The following is an 18,543-nucleotide window of genomic DNA, read 5'->3' as shown; positions in this document are numbered from 1 at the left end:
AAATCATAAAATAGCCCTTGTGGCTTAGCGCTTCTTTTTTATTATAATAATATGGATTTAGAAAAGGCATATGATAGTGGAGCAATGTGGCAGATGTTGCAAGTACAATGTATATGGAATAGGTGGTAAGTTACTAAATGCTGTAAAGAGTTTTTATGAGTATAGTGAGGCTCAGGTTAGGGTGTGTAGAAGAGGGAGACTACTTCCCAGTAAAAGTAGGTCTTAGACAGGAATGTGTAATGTCACCATGGTTGTTTAATATATTTATAGATGGGGTTGTAAAAGAAGTAAATGCTAGGGTGTTTGGGAGAGGGGTGGGATTAAATTAGGGGGAATCAAATACAAAATGGGAATTGACACAGTTGCTTTTTGCTAATGATACTGTGCTTATGGGAGATTCTAAAGAAAAATTGCAAAGGTTAGTGGATGAGTTTGGGTGTGTGTGTAAAGGTTGAAAGTGAACACAGAAAAGAGTAAGGTGATGAGGGTATCAAATGATTTAGATAAACAAAAACTGGATATCAAATTGGGGAGGTGACGTGTCGGCGGATGCATTTATGAAAGATGAGGTTAATCATAGAATTGATGAGGGAAAAGGGGCGAGTGGTGCATTAAGGTATATGTGGGGACAAAAAACGTTATCTATGGAGGCAAAGAAGGGAATGCATGAAAGTATAGTAGTACCAACACTTATATGGTTGTGAAGCTTGGGTTGTGAATGCAGCAGCGAGGAGGCAGTGGAGATGCCCTGTCTAAGGGCAATGTGTGGTGTAAATATTATGCAGAAAATTTGGAGTGTGGAAATTAGGAGAAGGTGTGGAGTTAAAAGTATTAGTCAGAGAGCTGAAGAGGGGTTGAGGTGGTTTGGTCATTTAGAGAGAATGGATCAAAGTAGAATGACATGGAGAGCGTATAAATCTGTAGGGGAAGGAAGGCGGGGTAGGGGTCGTCCTCAAAAAGGTTGGAAGAAAGGGGGTAAAGGAGGTTTTGTGGGCGAGGGGCTTGGACTTCCAGCAGGCGTGCACGAGCGTGTTCGATAGGAGTGAATGGAGACAGATGGTATTGGGACGGGACGATCTGTTGGAGTGTGAGCAGGGTAATATTTAGTGAAGGGATTCAGGGAAACCGGTTATTTTTATATAGCCGGACTCGAGTCCTGGAAATGGGAAGTGCAATGCCTGCACTCTAAAGGAGGGATTCGGGATATTAGCAGTTGTGTATCTTTATACGTATACGCTTCTAAATTGTTGTATTCTGGGCACCTCTGCAAAAACAGTGATTGTGTGAGTGAGGTACAAGTGTTGAATGATGAAAGTATTTTCTTTTTGGGATTTTCTTTCTTTTTGGGTCACCCTGCCTTGGTGGGAGATGGCCAACTTGTTTAAAAAAAAAATATACAGGAGCGCCCCCACTTTACGGCAATTCACTAATACAGACATTTCAGATCATACCCAAAAATTCATTTATATGTATGGGGTAGTTATACCCAGCTACATATACAATTCATGATTCGCTATTACGGTGTCTGCATGCCACTCTGTTTTCAACCTTCATGAGCTCCGTCTCTCTTGATTGTCTGAAAATTTTCCTCCAAAGTTTCAAGTGTTTTTAATTAAAGTTATTGCAGATTTTATATATACCCTGATAATTTTACTTGTGTGTACTTGTACCTAAATAAGCTTACACACTGTGCTGGCATCCAGGTACATTAATTGCTGGCATCCAGGTACATTAATTAAAATCACTTTGTTTCACTTGTGTTTGCACAATAGGTATAATGATAGCTCTGGGGTGCTTTAAATTTAATTGTGAGGTGTGGTAGCCAGGCAGGCGTAAAGTAGTGTATGACAATTACTATAAAGTTTTCTCTAGTACAACACCAGCAGAGAAACTGTGTACATATAATTTTACTGGAGGGGGGTAATTGTACAAAAACATTCCTTTCGTGTGCCTTCACTCAAATACATGTAGCATCACTCTTAAAAAGGTGTTACATGAGAATGGTAGCTGTTATGTATTCTACTGCACCAATATGTACACAGTGTAAGGTGTATATATTGTGGTGAACACGTTTCAACAGCGAGTAGACAGATATTAATACACGTTCATCTGACTCCCCACCACCCATTCACTGTTTCTTTACATTCTCCATGAGCTTCATGTCTTGTTTACTAGTTCTCTCTCATTTATGATGGCATCTAAGAGTAGCTGTGATAAAAAGGGAGTCATAAGCCTCTCTAAATTTATTCCAAGTTAGAAGTGATTTAACTCAGTGAACAAGGTATGTTAGTACCAACAAGCATCATAATAATAATAATAGTCTGGGGTGCTGTAAATGTCTTATAGACATTTTAATTAATCCATCTATGACATTTTTTCAAAATTATATAAGAAACACTACATATGAACAAAATATATATAATCATAGTAAAACAAATTAATATAATTGTGAAGTGTGGTAGCTGAGCAGTCTATTAAACTTTACTTCTACAATAAATACTACTCGCCTCTCGCCCTACATTAAGATTACAAATATTTTAAAGGTAAGTAATGAGTGTACCATATATGCATTTTACTTTTTCTTTATACCTAGTTCTATTCCTAACTTAATATGACAGTATAAACATGTTATCAGGCACTTGTATGCATTTAAAAGTGAAAAGGGGCAATTTGCCTTACAGTGGTAGCCTAGAACTTAACCCACCATATAAGCAGGCCCCTCATGTATTATAAGATACTGTGGGGAGGGTGCCCCATAAATGTTTATATGGGTCTGTTTTGGGTGGGCGGTTGGATTTGTATGTACTATTTGATACGTGTGCACTGCTGCTGGGTGTGTTGATACATGTTCATCTCGCATTATGAAAATTATTGTGAAACATTTTCCCCACAATACAAAAACCTTACATTGTGTACAAGTTGTCATTATGTTGGTGCAGTAAATACATAACAGCAACATATGATACTCTGGGTGAAGGAATATGAAAAGAATGTTTTTCTACAATAACCCCCCACCCTACTAATATATAGTTTCTCTGGTGGTGTTTTACGAGAGAATGTATTGTAGTAATTGTCATACATTCCTTTACACCTGCCTGGCTACCACACCTCACAATTATGTAAATTTGTTTTACTATGTATGTATTCTGTTTATATGATAAGTAGTGTCTTACATAATTTTGAAGAAATAGAGGGATTAATGAAAATATCCATAATACTGTTACATAATACGTATACGACATTTAAAACGCCCCAGAGTGATTATTGGTAATTATTATTATTATACTTGTTACATCAACACCATTGAGAACTCTTGGCTATTCCCTCGCATGGCATAGCTGATGCTCCTTTGTAACAGTGCCAAATAGTGATTTTAATGTACTTGCACAACAGCACTGTGTGAGTTTATTAAAGTACAAGTACACTAGTACACTTATCAGTAGTATCTCAGTACTCTCAGCTACAGATATACCGAGTTTAATCATTCTAACTTAGCACTTAAAAATAGTAGTAGTAAGGCTCTTACTTTATCACAGCTGCCCTTAAATGTCCTTGTAACACAAGGGTATATGTATAAAATACGCAATAACTTTAAAATACTTGAAACCTTGGAAAGTTTCCAAACGATCAGGAGAGACGTGTAGCTCATGGAGGATGTAAACAGAATGGATGCCATAAAAGGAAATCAGGAGCTGTATGAATGAATTTTTGGGTATTGTTTGCAATGTCTGTATTAGTGAAGTGCCTTAAAATGGGGCCCTCCTGTACTAAGTAGTGCAATAGTAGCAGAGATGAGAGTAATGGAAGTGACAAGAGTCAGTGGAGTGTCAGTGAGGCAGTAGTAGTAGCAATAGTGAAGGTAGTCTAAGTACAAGAGAAGAAAGGAGCACTGCAGGAGAGCTAATGGCCTACAAAAAGAGGTAAGGAGAGGAGATAAAGATAAGGTCAATTCATGAGTGTTCTGAAGTTTGGAGCATTTGACAATGTAATGAGAAAGGAAGGCATCTATAAAGACAAAGCCAGGGCTAAGAGTCCACATTTGAGTGTGGCAACTGTTTGCCAGTAGGAATTACAGGAAATAATTTATGAAGGAGCAGGAGTAATGATTGCAATTACAAACATAACATGTTTAATGTAAGACATGTACAGTCCAAACATCAATGTAACATTTCTGTCTCGTTAACATCCCAAATAATCATGGTAACATTAATAATGCTAAACTCTGTATTATACAGTGACATGCAACTCTTGCAAGTGCTGCACTATTGACAAAGCTTTGTAGGGTAACAAGTCGACTCTGGAAACCACTTTTAATTAAGTACGTATAATGTCGACTCGGAAGTTTTGGCTGACCTTTCTGGTCTAAGGATAACAAATATGGTCACATTTTCTCAAGTGTATAAAAATATCTGCTATGTGGCTACTGTAATAACCAGAATTTAAAATGGTACAGTATATATATGTAGAGATACCTAGAAAAGTTAATGATGTTAATACATGTAATATGCATTATGTAATGATATGATGGGTGGATATTTGGATGGGGAGTAGCCAATTAGGCTGAAATTATGCCTACAAATTGTCTCCTTCCACAGTCTCTCTTGTGACCCGTCTTCTGGAGGACCTCCTCCTCGTAGTTTGGTGAGGGACTCCTGGGTTTGACCTTCCTTCTGTTGGTTGAGAGCGGTCACTTGCAACTGGTGTTCCCTGTAAGCGGTTGGCTGTACTTGATCTTCCATTAGTCCCTTGAGTCTGGTCCCTTTGTGTGGCTTCTGAACCTGATCTTTCACTGGGTTGTGACTGTTCTCTTGATCTTGAATTTGAACGTGCTCTTGTTCTACCATGACCCCTTGATGTATCCCCAACTGACACATCTGTTTGGCCACTTATTTTTTCATTTACCTCTGGCTGGTCAATTGTCTTTTCCAGTAATGCTTGTGGTTCATCAGTTGGTTGTAATAAACCCAGCTGTGGATGACTAACAGCCTCGACACTTACCTGTGTCTTAGCGGGAACCTCCAGAACTATTGGTGATTTTCTAGTGGCCTCGGCAATTATCTGTAAGTGATCAGGCACCTGTGGTTGATCATTGTGTTCCACAGGAGTCTGAGAATGACCAGGGATCTCTATGTTGGAATGCGTGTGATGACCAATTTTCTCCTCAGTATCTTGGGGGTGACTTATCAATCTGTCATTAGGTTTCAGGGATCGACCACCTGTTCTTTCCACAATCTCGGGTTGGCTGAATGGCTTTTCCTCAGTTGATAGAGGTAGATACGTCTGGGGTTGACCCACTGGTGTATCTCCAGCTGACTGAGGTAAAAATGCTGTCCTTTCAATTACCGGAGGTTGACTAAATGGGGACTCGACTGGCAAAGGTATACCAAATGAACTTTCTTCTGTTACCCGAGATCTTGTTGAGACTTCTCTGTCCAAGTAAGCCGGATTACTAAATCTTTCTTCTGAAATCTGAGGTTGGCCAGATATTCTATCTTCAGTGAGTGGGGGTTGAGGAAACAATATTCCTTCAGCAACCTGGGGTTGACCAACTTTTCCAGCAAATTGTCTATTTTCTGTTTCTTTGAACACTTGGGCCTGGCCAAATAATATATCTTCAGCTACTCTGGGCAGTTCCGGCACGCTTTCTTCTGTCACTTCATGTGCAACTACTAGCCTTTCCTCTGCATGCTGGGGTAGGTCTGGCCTTCCCTGAGCCAGCTGGGGTCTTGGCACTAGTGTGCCTTCATTTATTTGAGGTTGATCAACCTCACTCTTTTCAGCAAGACTAGTTTGGCTCACCCTTGTTTCGCCATGCCCTGGTTGTCGACCAAACACTCTGCCTTCATTTATTTGAGGTTGAGTTAACGTCTCTTCAACCCCTAATGGTCGACCAATAGGCTGCTCGTTGGCTTTCACAGTATGAATCTGATCTGTTCTTGTGGACTCGTCTCTGACAGTTAAACCAGGCACCCTGAGCCTCTTTCGTGTTACTCTTGCGTGTGATATGGCAAGGTTTCTCCTTCCATTCTCTTCCTGGACCGGGTCTGCTGCTGGCTCTGTTTGACTAGCTTCACTGTGCCTAGTTCCAAGGAGGCCCCTCTCAGGTGAGCTAATTGGTGCCACTTCTGCTTCTCTGGGCAATTCTCTATTCTCTTCTGCTTGGACATTAACTGGATTTGGCAATTCTGAGTCTTTTCTTCTCCCAAGCAATAAACCAGATAGTCTTAGTCCTCCACTCTTTGGTTTCTTTGTCTCTAGTAGGCTTTTTCTTCGATCATGCTCTTCAGCTGTCTTTTTCTTGTCTTGAGGAATGTCATCCTTATTTGCTTCCTTTGGTCCTTCCCCTGTATCGTCTCTTTGGACTGATGGAGAATTTTTCTGCTCAACAGGTTGCTCAGAATTGTCAGGGTCACCAAATGGCTTTTTGAGCAATGGGGACCTTTCTGGGAGGCTCGGCCTACTGGTTGGCTTTTTTAGAAGTTGTGGCCGTTGTAAGGGGGACCTGGGAATGGTTTTCTTTTCTTCCCGAGGCTCGTCTGTGAAATCGCTTGGAGTGGTTTGCTGAGATTGTGGTTGAATGGGCTGGAATGAGGTCGGTCTGCTTGATTTTTGAGACCGAGGTGCCTGAACTGGCAGGGTGATGGGTGCCTCATGAGTAGCTGGAGGCCTTACTTGGAAGCGATGTACGATGGGCAGGCTCACTGGTTCACTAGTTTGGCTCCTGCCGGAGGAAATCCTGTAGGTTTCCCTGAAGCAGCAGAGATTGTAGAGGGCACAACAGAGTCCTGGCCGCTCCTCCACGGCACTCACGTCTCCAGTGTGCACCCTGGGCAGGCAGTCGTGCTGTTGAGAATGAGGTATAGTACGTCATATACAGAACATAGAAAGCAAAACAATGTCTGAGAAATGGGAAGTAATCATGTGTAGTCCTAGGGGAGAGTAAGTTTAAATTCCTTAGATCACACACACACAATTTATGTAGTATATATAAATTAAATTAGCTCTCCACCCTCAGTAATTATTGTATCGTAATATTCCTAACTCGAATCACTAAGAGCTTTCCCTGACATAGATATGAAAATAACCCACTAACATAAATCACATAAATTACTAATATTATAGCTAAAGAGGATTGGGTCAGTGGCATTCCACATATAACCGCTCACACCTCTCGACCTTTCGTGACCCACATGGTGCAATCTTTAAGATTAGGTCATACACAGTAGTGACTGGTAAGGAGACGTCAGTAAATGTTCTCAACTTTGTGATTGAGGTGCAAGTATGAAACGACTGTGGATAAGATAGCATATTATTGATGCTAATAAACCGAGTTTATTTTGACTTTCGATATACTGTGAATTAAGATAAATTTGCGGACCCCAGTAAAAAAAAAAGCGTGACTATTGGATTATCCTTGATTATATATACCCTTCAAGGGAGGTTCCTCGACACTGGTGAGGGGCTCATGACCTAGGGAATTGAAGCTGTGCTCCAGTTTCCTGAAGTAAGTCTGAATACCTTCCATCTCCCCATACAGGCGCTGTATAATCCTATGGGTTTAGCGCTCCCCCCATGATAATAATTTTGATAATCTGTGTAGTCATATATTGATTATCTGATGTTTATGTGCGCGAGTTTATCAGAGCATTTCTGTATTGATTGATGCCTGCAGTTTTGTCCCCTCAAGGAAGGTTCCTTGATGCTGGAAAGGGGCTCTTGATCTAGGGACTTGGATCCGTTCTACAGTTCCCTGAATACCTTCCACATCCTCCCTCAGGCGCTGTATAATCCTACGGGTTTAGCGCTTCCCCTTGATTATAATAATTGCAGCTATGTAAATATTTACACACATACAAAGAGTAAACAAATGCACTTGTGCACGATGAAGGGAAGAAATAAACTACTAAAAAAAATACACTAGTTTTGGGCTCTGACGACATATCACGAATACTGAATCAGAAACATAGCCAGATTCTTCAGGTCACACTATCATCACAATCATAACTAAGCGCTAAATCTACAAGGGTCATACAGCACTGCAAGGTAAGGTGTGCTACAAGTGTAATATGCTAAAGAGGTCAAAAGATATAGGCACCTGCCACAAACTTATAAAAAAGACAAATGGTCTCATAGTTAAGAGAAAGCCCCGGGCTACAATCCTGCGTTACGGTCTTTATCAGTCTGGATAAGATTGTGTGGAAGTTAATTTAGCACCAAGAAAGAATGTATTAGAGAAAACCAAAACTGATCTACGGGAGATATTCCTGCCAGATCAACATCCTGGCGCTCTACACAGAATTAGCCTTGTCGGTTTAGGGCTTTATTTGATTATAATAATACACAGAATTAGAGATAAAAATAAGTGTGGCAAGACTGGATGAACTGCATTTTTCTGTTTGAAAAAAAAAAAAAACTTTTGACATCGTGCCTCACCAGATCTTAATTCACAAGACAGAAAAAAACCAGCAGGAGTAAATCAGAATGTACCTGATAGGCAGGAGACACTAACAACGAGGGACGAAGCGTCAGAACAGTGGGGGTACCATAAGGTTCGGTTCATTTCTCCCCTCCCCCTTTTTTAATAAAAAAATAATGTACCTCATTATGTGGCTGCAGTGACATTCTATAAAGCGAGAGGAAAAGTTATATTGGTCTAACATTGCAATCACGAAGGATGAGTTTTAAATTAAGTATATGCTGTATGACCCTTGTGGGTTTAGAGCTTAGTTTTGATAATTTATTATTACCACCAGCGCTGTATGATTTACCCCTTAATAATTATTATTGTAACCAAAATTAAGTATATATAATCTGTCAGCCTGAGCTGACATCAGTAAAGCGACGAGGATGTCACCAATCACTCTACTGTGAATTCAGTAGCATATTAATGGGGCTTTACCGTTTTTAATACATGTAAATGATTAAATGATAGTGAAAATACACTGATTCTGTCCTATGTGACCCTTGATGTTGGTGAGGGGCTCTTGATTTAGGGAATTGAATCTGTGCTCCAGTTCCCCGAATTAAGCCTGAATGCCTTCCACATCCTCCCCAGGCGCTGTATAATCCACCGGGTTTAGCGCTTCTCCCTTGATTATAATAATAATAATGTCCTATGTGAAAATGATGAGAGGGATTAAAACAGCGGTAGACAGAAACACGCACCAGGAGAGACCTGGACAGGTCTTAACCTGTCCAGATAGCCTAACAAAGGGTTGCTGGAGTTTAATCTGAATATCTCCACCAACTTTAACGTTTCTCGTTCACTCTTCACATTACTTCACCTGTATGAAGAGCTGTATGACTTATGGCCCAAGTGCGTTTCTTTTTGAATATAATCAATCTGAATAAATGTAAGGTAACGATACTCTAAGAAAGGATTGGATTATTCCTTAGGATTATTATAATTATGGGGGAGCGCTAAACCCGTAGGATTATACAGCGCATGTGGAGGGGGATGGAAGGTATTCAGCCTCAGTTCAGGAAACTAGAGCACAGATCCAATTCCCTAGATCAAGAGCCCCTCACCAGCGTCAAGGAACTTCCCTTCAAGAGTTATTGCTTATGAGGGAGGACAATTATTATAATAAAAAAGAAGCGCTAAACTACAAGGGCTATACAGCGCTGCGACGGAGGACAAACTGCTCGTATCAGAAAAAAAGAAAAGAACCTGGGAGCCAACATAACAAATAAGTTCTTATGATCTTACTGTTCACGTAGGGCTTCGACACGAAATAATAGATCCTAGCTTCTAAATCAAAATGTGTAAATACTTACTATACAAGAGTCAGCGAACTCCTGGCAGCAGGTGTTGTGGCTCTCGCAGCAGTATGGCCACATGTCCTCAGGTACAGCAGAGCAGCTGTTGCGACACTTTTCCGTCTCCACTTGCACCTTGGCCGTCGCCGCCCCCACCATCACCACCCACACGCCCACACACCGCCACCATCTCAACTGTGGAAGGAATAATATTTAAACGTGGCTCAGAGACTACTGAAGATTCAATTATGCTGCTTTTATAATACTCGTAGTGTACACACTACCTTTACTAGATCAGTACAGCCTAGAGGACCCGAGCAGGGATGCAGCTCGAAGTCATAATTAGCACTGACAACGTAAGTAAGTTTATTCAGGTATACACAAATACAGTTACATAGAATTATCATACATAGCAGCATATGTGTAGAGAACCTGGGATAACCCAAAAAAGTCAGACACTGACTTATTTCCATTGGGGTCCTTTTACCTTATTATTATAATATAAAGGTTATAATATTTTCTTATTATTCTACAATGAAGATAACATCTTATTATCATACTAAAAAGACTATCTACTACACGAGGGTCATTAAGACTATCTACAATACGAGGGTCATTACTAGGAATAAGGTAAAATTTACACGTATGTTAGCTAAAAAAAAAATAGAAAATCATTCCCCTCCCTTTCTGTAGCTACATTCATCAGACACCTTTTGGCACTCTTCTTGAACTGGTTCATGCTATGACTGGCTTTGACATGTGCGGGCAGTCTGTTCCATTCCTTTATTGCTGTACAATAAAAGGTGTTTGAAGCCTGGCCACTGACTGTGGGTACTACAAAGTTGTGCTCTCTCCCCCTCGTACTATGATTGCTTTGGTTCCCAACCTTGACAAAATTGACAGCAAGATATTCTGGACACTGTGAGCAATTTTAAAAACATGATTTAGCTTCAGTTGTTTTACTCTGTCTTCAACATTCAACATATCCAACTGCTGTAATTCATCCTGGCCTACATGTTCTCTTGGTCCCAGCCCCAGGATGAATCTTACGATTTTGTTCTGGGTGATTTGCAGTCTATCTTTCAGTTTTTTTGTCAAGGCTGTTGGTGTCGTCTAGGAAAGATGCCCTAAAGACCTCAAACAGAAATAAGCCACAGCGCTCGACTTCTGTGTTATAAACCCCCCTCCCCCCTTTTTTTGAATAACACTATATCTGGAACTGCCTCGCATGGGCCAGTAGGCCTGCTGCAGCGTTCCTTTTTTCTTATGTTCCTATATATGAAACGTTTCGCCAACCAGTGGCTGGCGAAACATTTCCACAGTAACGTTTACCGAAAGTTGCACAAGTGTCTCAGTCTTCAGCACTTATCAGTACCTGTGCAGTCATCTCTGCCTGTACTTGTACGTAATTACACTAAGCACAACACAGACCGTACAAATATAACATAGATCATACATACACATCAAATATACACCATACTGAGTTCTCTCAAGGTGTAAGTAAGTTTATTCAGGTATACACAAATACAGTTACATAGAATTATCATACATAGCAGCATATGTGTAGAGAACCTGGGATAACCCAAAAAAGTCATCCCTCTCCCGCTTTTCACTGTTTAACCTACATTCTAAGGCGTACGATAATTTAGGAGCTTCAGTTTATACGAGTTGTGATCCTTCAAGGAATCCTTGACGCTGGTGAGGGGCTCTTGATCTAAGGAATTGGATCTGTGCTTCCATCCCCCTACAGGCGCTGTATAACCATACGGGTTTAGCGCTCCTCCATGATAATATGAACTGTGAAGGTTATCTGTACAGTTCCCAGCTTAGCAATTTCGCCTGCCTGAAGGGACTGTTAGTACACAACAATTATTATAATAAAAAGAAGCGTAAACTTACAAGAGTCATACAGCACAGAATACACAGCAATATTCCAAAGGACCGAAACGTCACTGTGGTGACGTTTCGGTCCGTTTTGGAATATTGTCAAGTTGTAACTAAGGTTAGAGAAGTAAAGAAGGCCAGAAGGCAATACGGTTGGGGGGGGGAGGAGGAAGTAGTAACGGTAGAATTACCACTTTTTCTTTCCTGTACTGTCCTCTGGCCTTTAGTTTTCTCGCCCCAGTTGTGACTTGACATTGATCCAGGACAAACTAAAACGTCTTCAATAAAGTTCCTGTATTAAGTGTAGGTTTCTGGTGTACAAATGTTATATTAATATTCGAAAGAGGCGAATGAAAGGTAGCAGCATAACAGACCGTCGTTACTAAGTGATTAGCATGACATGCCAAGTGATGGAAAAGATAAGATACTAGTTGAACATCCCGAGGGAACAAGATTCATCTCGGGAAAAATTTCTGCAAGAACGGAAAATCTTGCTTCACAAACCTGCCTGAACTGCCTGACAGGCTCACGGAAAGGAAAAAAAAAAGTGAGGATTGGCTGATTGCATTTTTCTTGAGCATAATAAAAAGCATAGAGCCGTTGTGTGAGACTATATATAAGCATGGAGGAATGTTGCTAAGATCCGTCCTGAGTTCCATAATATTCCTGATACATGTCAACAACCTTCCAGGAGACCTAGACTCTTGCATGTTAGCAAAACATGTCGAGCTTATGGGAAGGCGACAAGCGTCTGCAAGATAACCTCGACCAGTTACAGTCAGATCTCGTCAGAAAAGTGTGCTGAAACCAACTCCACGTATACATGCAGTGATCCTGCGAGGTGGTGCAAGGAGACCAGTTTACTGTATGGGTGAAGAACAGCTTAGAGGAGACCAGTGTACAACATGGGTCAGGAATATTTATAGGAGACCAGTGTACATGGGGTGAAGAACAACTATATGTGACCATTGTAGAACATGGGCAAGAACAACTGAAGGAGACCACACAATGGGTGAATAACTACAAGAATCAGGTATTGATCTTGGCATCAACATCAGATCACAATCACTGAAAGTGAACCACATAACGTCCATGATTTACACTAAGCAAACTTAGGGATGGTAATCAGGAATCTAAATCGTAAAAATTTCAAGAACCTTTATAAACAGACTAATTCCAGAACATGCAGAATGGAGTCTCCGTCTGGTCCAACAAAGAGAAGAATGTTCAAAGATTCACAACATAAATGGTAGTGGAAAAAATAAACAGGAGAGGCTGCAAGAAACATGCTTCACGGACTAGAAAAAAGGAGGTAACGAGGAGACATGACCACAACATATATGATACTCAGAGGAAGAGACAGTAGACACTGACAGATCCTTTCCAACAGAGCCGGAACAAGGAGTCAGTTAAAAACTAAATTGGAAGATGGCTTGTTGGGACATGAGACTATTTCTTGATGGTCAGAGAAGTAGACAGCTGAAACAGACAGGAGAGCCACATAGAAAGTCTTCATGACTTTTAAGATGGAATACAGTCCAGGTCAAGGCAGTCGACACTGAAGTCAAAAAGCAGGCGTAAGAGTTCCATGTTTTAAATTTGCAAAGTTATGCAAATAAGCTTAGCGTACGAAGCGGCCAAGAGCTAAGTCTCGTCCCCAGCAAGCACAATTCCACGCGTACACGTACACACACACACTTCTACCATTTGCCTTTCACATCTATCCCACCTTTCCTTTCTCTTCTCTCTTTCCTTTCACTCACCTTCTCCCTTCCTACTCCCTGTACCCATTTAAAACAACACGCAATGTAATAAAGACATGTGGTAATGTATTGCATCTTAATGTATGAAGTGACTTGCATTTTCTTGTATTTTATCGTAATGTCTTACAATACATTGATATTAAACAGCCGTCGTGGTGAAGGAAGGGAGAAGCATGCGATAGTAAGAATAGTGTCTGACAAGAATATCATGGATGGACAACTACAGGGTTCACTCACGAAATCGTAATGGCACGATTACAAACAAACCATACCACGGGTGGGGATAGAACCCGCGATCAGAGAGTCAAAACTTCAGACGGTCGCGCTAGCCACTGGACTACAGTGGTGCCTATGCTAACCTTCCTATGGTGTAGAAATATACCTAGTTGGACGAATCTTATTGTGGCTAGCTGGTCCAGTGGCTAACGTGATGGTCTGGAGTTTTGTGACTCTGATCGCGGGTTCTATCCCCGCCCGTGGTATGGTTTGTTTAACTACAAGGTTCACACAAATAGAATTTTCCAGCTCAAGACAGAGGGTTGAATCTTGTGTATATTTTTTTTTTACTAGGATCACAGGTCTGAGACCATGGGAAGCTGAGAGAGAGAGAGAGAGAGAGAGAGAGAGAGAGAGAGAGAGAGAGAGAGAGAGAGAGAGAGTCAGAAGCGAGAGTGGACATGAATAGAAGGGGACGAGGAGAGAGTAATTACCAGTATGTGAGATGAGTTACAAGTGGGATGTGTTGAGGTGGTAGAAAACCTACACCAGTACTGCCTCAGTAACCCCCACATAACCAGTAACCCCCACATAGCCACTAACCCCCATCACCAGTAACCTCCCCACATCACCAGTAACCCCATCATCAGCATCCCCATCAGTAGAATCCATCTCAACCTATCTGGAGTTTACCTGGAGAGGGTTTCGGGGGTCAACGCCCCCGCGGCCCGGTCTGAGACCAGGCCTCATGGTAGATCAGGGTCTGATCAACCAGGCTGTCACTGCTGGCCGCACGCAAGCTGACGCACGAACCACAGCCCAGTTGGTCAGGTTCTGACTTTAGGTGCCTGTCCAGTGCCTTCTTGAAGACAGTAAGGGGTCTATTGGTAATCCCCCTTATGTATGTTGGGAGGCAGTTGAACAGTCTTGGGCCCCGGACACTTATTGTGTTGTCTCTCAGTGTACTCGCGGCGCCCCTGCTTTTCATCGGGGGAATGTTGCATCTCCTGCCGAGTCTTTTGCTTTCATGGGGAGTGCAGGTTTGGTGCAGGTTTGGTACCAATCTCTCCAGGACCTTCCAAGTGTATATTATCACGTATATCTCTCGCCTGCCTTCGAGGGAATACAGATCAAGGACCTTCAACCGTTCCCAGTAATTTAGGTACCTTAGCGTACTTATGTGTGCCGTGAAAGTTCTGTGTACACTCTCCGTTTAATCCCCAATTCCTTACACAGTGTTTCCAGAAAATTTCTATATTTACTTTAACTTACATTTTCGTTTAACAAAATAAGTAATTATTACTTGCCATAACGCTAAAAAATATAAGAATTCCTGATGATAACGAAGGATCGAAATGTGAACAGAAACAGGGAACTACTCACTTTACCAATGAATACACAGTCACAACCACAGTACACGGTCACGATACACAGTCACATGATCACAATACAGTCAATGCACAGTTACATACAGGGTCACAATCACAGTACAGTCACATGATCACAATACACAGCCACAATCACAGTACACAGTCACGATACAGTCACATGATCACGATACACGGTCACAATCACAATACACAGTTACATACACGGTCGCATAATCACAATACACGGTCACAATCACAATACACAGTTACATACACGGTCACATAATCACAGTACACGGTCACAATCACAGTACACGTCGCATGCCCTTTCATTCCATTATTACAATCACACACCTGATTGCTTAAACCACACTAAGACTGGGCTCAATTTCAAATCATACCAACCCTGTGGCTAAGAGTGTAATTACTTGACAGTAATGATCTTACTGTGCATTGTGTGTCAGATGGGTCCACCAGGTATAGCAATCTATCCACTTTCATTATGTTATGAGACTGAAAACTTGCCACAGATAACCAGGGAGGACTAACAGCCTGGTTGACCAGACCCTGATCCACCACGAGGCCTGGTCTCAGACCGAGACGCGGGGGCGTTGACCCCCGAAACCCTCTCCAGGTAAACTCCAGGGTAAGGTATTCCTCACAGGGGAGGTATCCAGTGAGATATTCCTCACATCCCTCCCCCTTCTCTATATAAACAAATAACAGAGCTAGAAAAGACTATAATTATTTATGATTTTCTTTTTTAATCCTTAACTCGACAGATTCTTTAAATATACAATATCGTAACAACTAGGCACAATCCTGACTCATAAATCAGTGGGTCTAGTACTGATCATTGGGGGACTCCACTTGTTACCTGTGCTCATTTTGACATTTCATCTTCTACTCTCACTGCCGTACAGGTATTCCTGATCCGCTAGATGACTTTCCCTTTCACCCCTCCTCTGTGTGTGTGTGTGTGTGTGTGTGTGTGTGTGTGTGTGTGTGTGTGTGTGTGTGTGTGTGTGTGTGTGTGTGTGTGTGTGTGTGTGTGTGTGTGTGTGTACGTGTACTCACCTAGTTGTACTCACCTAGTTGAGGTTGCGGGGGTCGAGTCCGAGCTCCTGGCCCCGCCTCTTCACTGATCGCTACTAGGTCACTCTCCCTGAGCCGTGAGCTTTATCATACCTCTGCTTAAAGCTATGTATGGATCCTGCCTCCACTACATCGCTTCCCAAACTATTCCACTTACTGACTACTCTGTGGCTGAAGAAATACTTCCTAACATCCCTGTGATTCATCTGTGTCTTCAGCTTCCAACTGTGTCCCCTTGTTACTGTGTCCAATCTCTGGAACATCCTGTCTTTGTCCACCTTGTCAATTCCTCTCAGTATTTTGTATGTCGTTATCATGTCCCCCCTATCTCTCCTGTCCTCCAGTGTCGTCAGGTTGATTTCCCTTAACCTCTCCTCGTAGGACATACCTCTTAGCTCTGGGACTAGTCTTGTTGCAAACCTTTGCACTTTCTCTAGTTTCTTCACGTGCTTGGCTAGGTGTGGGTTCCAAACTGGTGCCGCATACTCCAATATGGGCCTAACGTACACGGTGTACAGGGTCCTGAATGATTCCTTATTAAGATGTCGGAATGCTGTTCTGAGGTTTGCTAGGCGCCCACATGCTGCAGCAGTTATTTGGTTGATGTGCGCTTCAGGAGATGTGCCCGGTGTTATACTCACCCCAAGATCTTTTTCCTTGAGTGAGGTTTGTAGTCTCTGACCCCCCTAGACTGTACTCCATCTGCGGCCTTCTTTGCCCTTCCCCAATCTTCATGACTTTGCACTTGGTGGGAATGAACTCCAGGAGCCAATTGCTGGACCAGGTCTGCAGCCTGTCCAGATCCCTTTGTAGTTCTGCCTGGTCTTCGATCGAGTGAATTCTTCTCATCAACTTCACGTCATCTGCAAACAGGGACATCTCAGAGTCTATTCCTTCCGTCATGTCGTTCACAAATACCAGAAACAGCACTGGTCCTAGGACTGACCCCTGCGGGACCCCGCTGGTCACAGGTGCCCACTCTGACACCTCGCCACGTACCATGACTCGCTGCTGTCTTCCTGACAAGTATTCCCTGATCCATTGTAGTGCCTTCCCTGTTATCCCTGCTTGGTCCTCCAGTTTTTGCACCAATCTCTTGTGTGGAACTGTGTCAAACGCCTTCTTGCAGTCCAAGAATATGCAATCCACCCACCCCTCTCTCTCTTGTCTTACTGCTGTCACCATGTCATAGAACTCCAGTAGGTTTGTGACACAGGATTTCCCGTCCCTGAAACCATGTTGGCTGCTGTTGATGAGATCGTTCCTTTCTAGGTGTTCCACCACTCTTCTCCTGATAATCTTCTCCATATGTGTGTGTGTGTGTGTGTGTGTGTGTGTGTGTGTGTGTGTGTGTGTGTGTGTGTGTGTGTGTGTGTGTTTCTCTCTCTCTCTCTCTCTCTCTCCCCGAGTTGTTTGCAGTCTACTTTTTTTGTCTTCATCACTGCTTCATCCAAGTCATTTCACTTTTAACACCGAGACTAAATAAATCCTTTAGACTTTCCACCCGTGTCCCCTTGACCTTTCGTCTTAATTCAGTCTATCTGTCCTATCAATTTCTCTAACGATTTTGTACTTCATAATCATATCTCGCCTTATTCTCCCTGTCTTGGTTGTTCGGTGTAGCTCCTTCGAAGTCTCCTCGTGAGTGTAGGGGTGGGTTGTGAGGTGCAGCTGCTTCAACCTCTTCTTGTGAGTGTGTGTGTGTCGGGGGGGGGAGAGGTGAGTAGGCTTATTGAAGACTAAAAAGGCCACTATAAACTTTGATGTGTATTAGCTTATGGAATGGGACGCCAAACTTCTTCAAACCTCCTTGACCTTTACTGTATTAACTCGACCTGCAACACTTGACCTCTTCCATCACCTCCGACTTCTTCTTTGACCCTTGACTTATGTGTATATTAGAGAAAGAATTCTCTACATTACAACAGGAAAGTCACAGTGAAAGTTTGTGATATTTCCTAACGATCATTCCACAGAAAGCGTTGTGTTAACTCGTATATTGTTTAACAGGAGATGGTAGCCAGCCTGTTAAAGGGTCGGCCTATATTTAGTTAGTAATATCTATAATTAATGAGAAATATCCATTTCATGGCCCTACGTCAATAATGAATATACATACTGTAAAAGCATCGTTGAAAAATAAACCAGGTCTGCAAGTTCGGCTAAAAAGCACATCATTTACAGTCACACACTTGTGCACCCTTCTCTGGGGCCTAGTTCCCAAGTGCATATCCATATACTCTTGCGCTACCATCCACAGGATGGGAATGCACAATAAACTAGCCCCTTGGCCGGTAAAGTCTAATCTGGCATCTCTTAAGGGAAAGCAATGTTCAAGTCGTGTTATTAGCCACATGTTCTTGGTCATTCACAGTTGTAAAGACCCTCATCACGTACGAAGTGAATTAAATTTTTTCTTAACCTTTATTTCCTTAACCTTCATTTCATTCTCTCCC

At 42.1% G+C, this 18,543-nt stretch overlaps 1 protein-coding gene across 2 annotated transcripts in view; it reads right to left on the bottom strand.

Moving 5' to 3' along the window:
* Window positions 1-4,111: 4,111 nt before the first annotated feature.
* LOC128696643 (titin-like) overlaps window positions 4,112-18,543 on the bottom strand; it is a 46,625-nt gene continuing 32,193 nt past the window's right edge. For both annotated transcript variants that reach the window (XM_070094426.1, XM_070094425.1), the window contains exons 2-3: window positions 9,778-9,954; window positions 4,112-6,843 (exon numbers count right to left, since the gene is read on the bottom strand). In XM_070094426.1, the coding sequence (XP_069950527.1) occupies window positions 4,573-6,843; window positions 9,778-9,918 (2,412 nt within the window). In that variant the 5' untranslated portion in view covers window positions 9,919-9,954 and the 3' untranslated portion in view covers window positions 4,112-4,572. The remainder of the gene's footprint in view (window positions 6,844-9,777; window positions 9,955-18,543) is intronic.

Source organism: Cherax quadricarinatus, chromosome 46 (genome assembly GCF_038502225.1).
Source record: "Cherax quadricarinatus isolate ZL_2023a chromosome 46, ASM3850222v1, whole genome shotgun sequence".
Taxonomy (NCBI): Eukaryota; Metazoa; Arthropoda; class Malacostraca; order Decapoda; family Parastacidae; genus Cherax; species Cherax quadricarinatus.
Note: the sequence above shows the minus strand (reverse complement) of the source record. Positions and strands in the feature narration are given on the sequence as shown.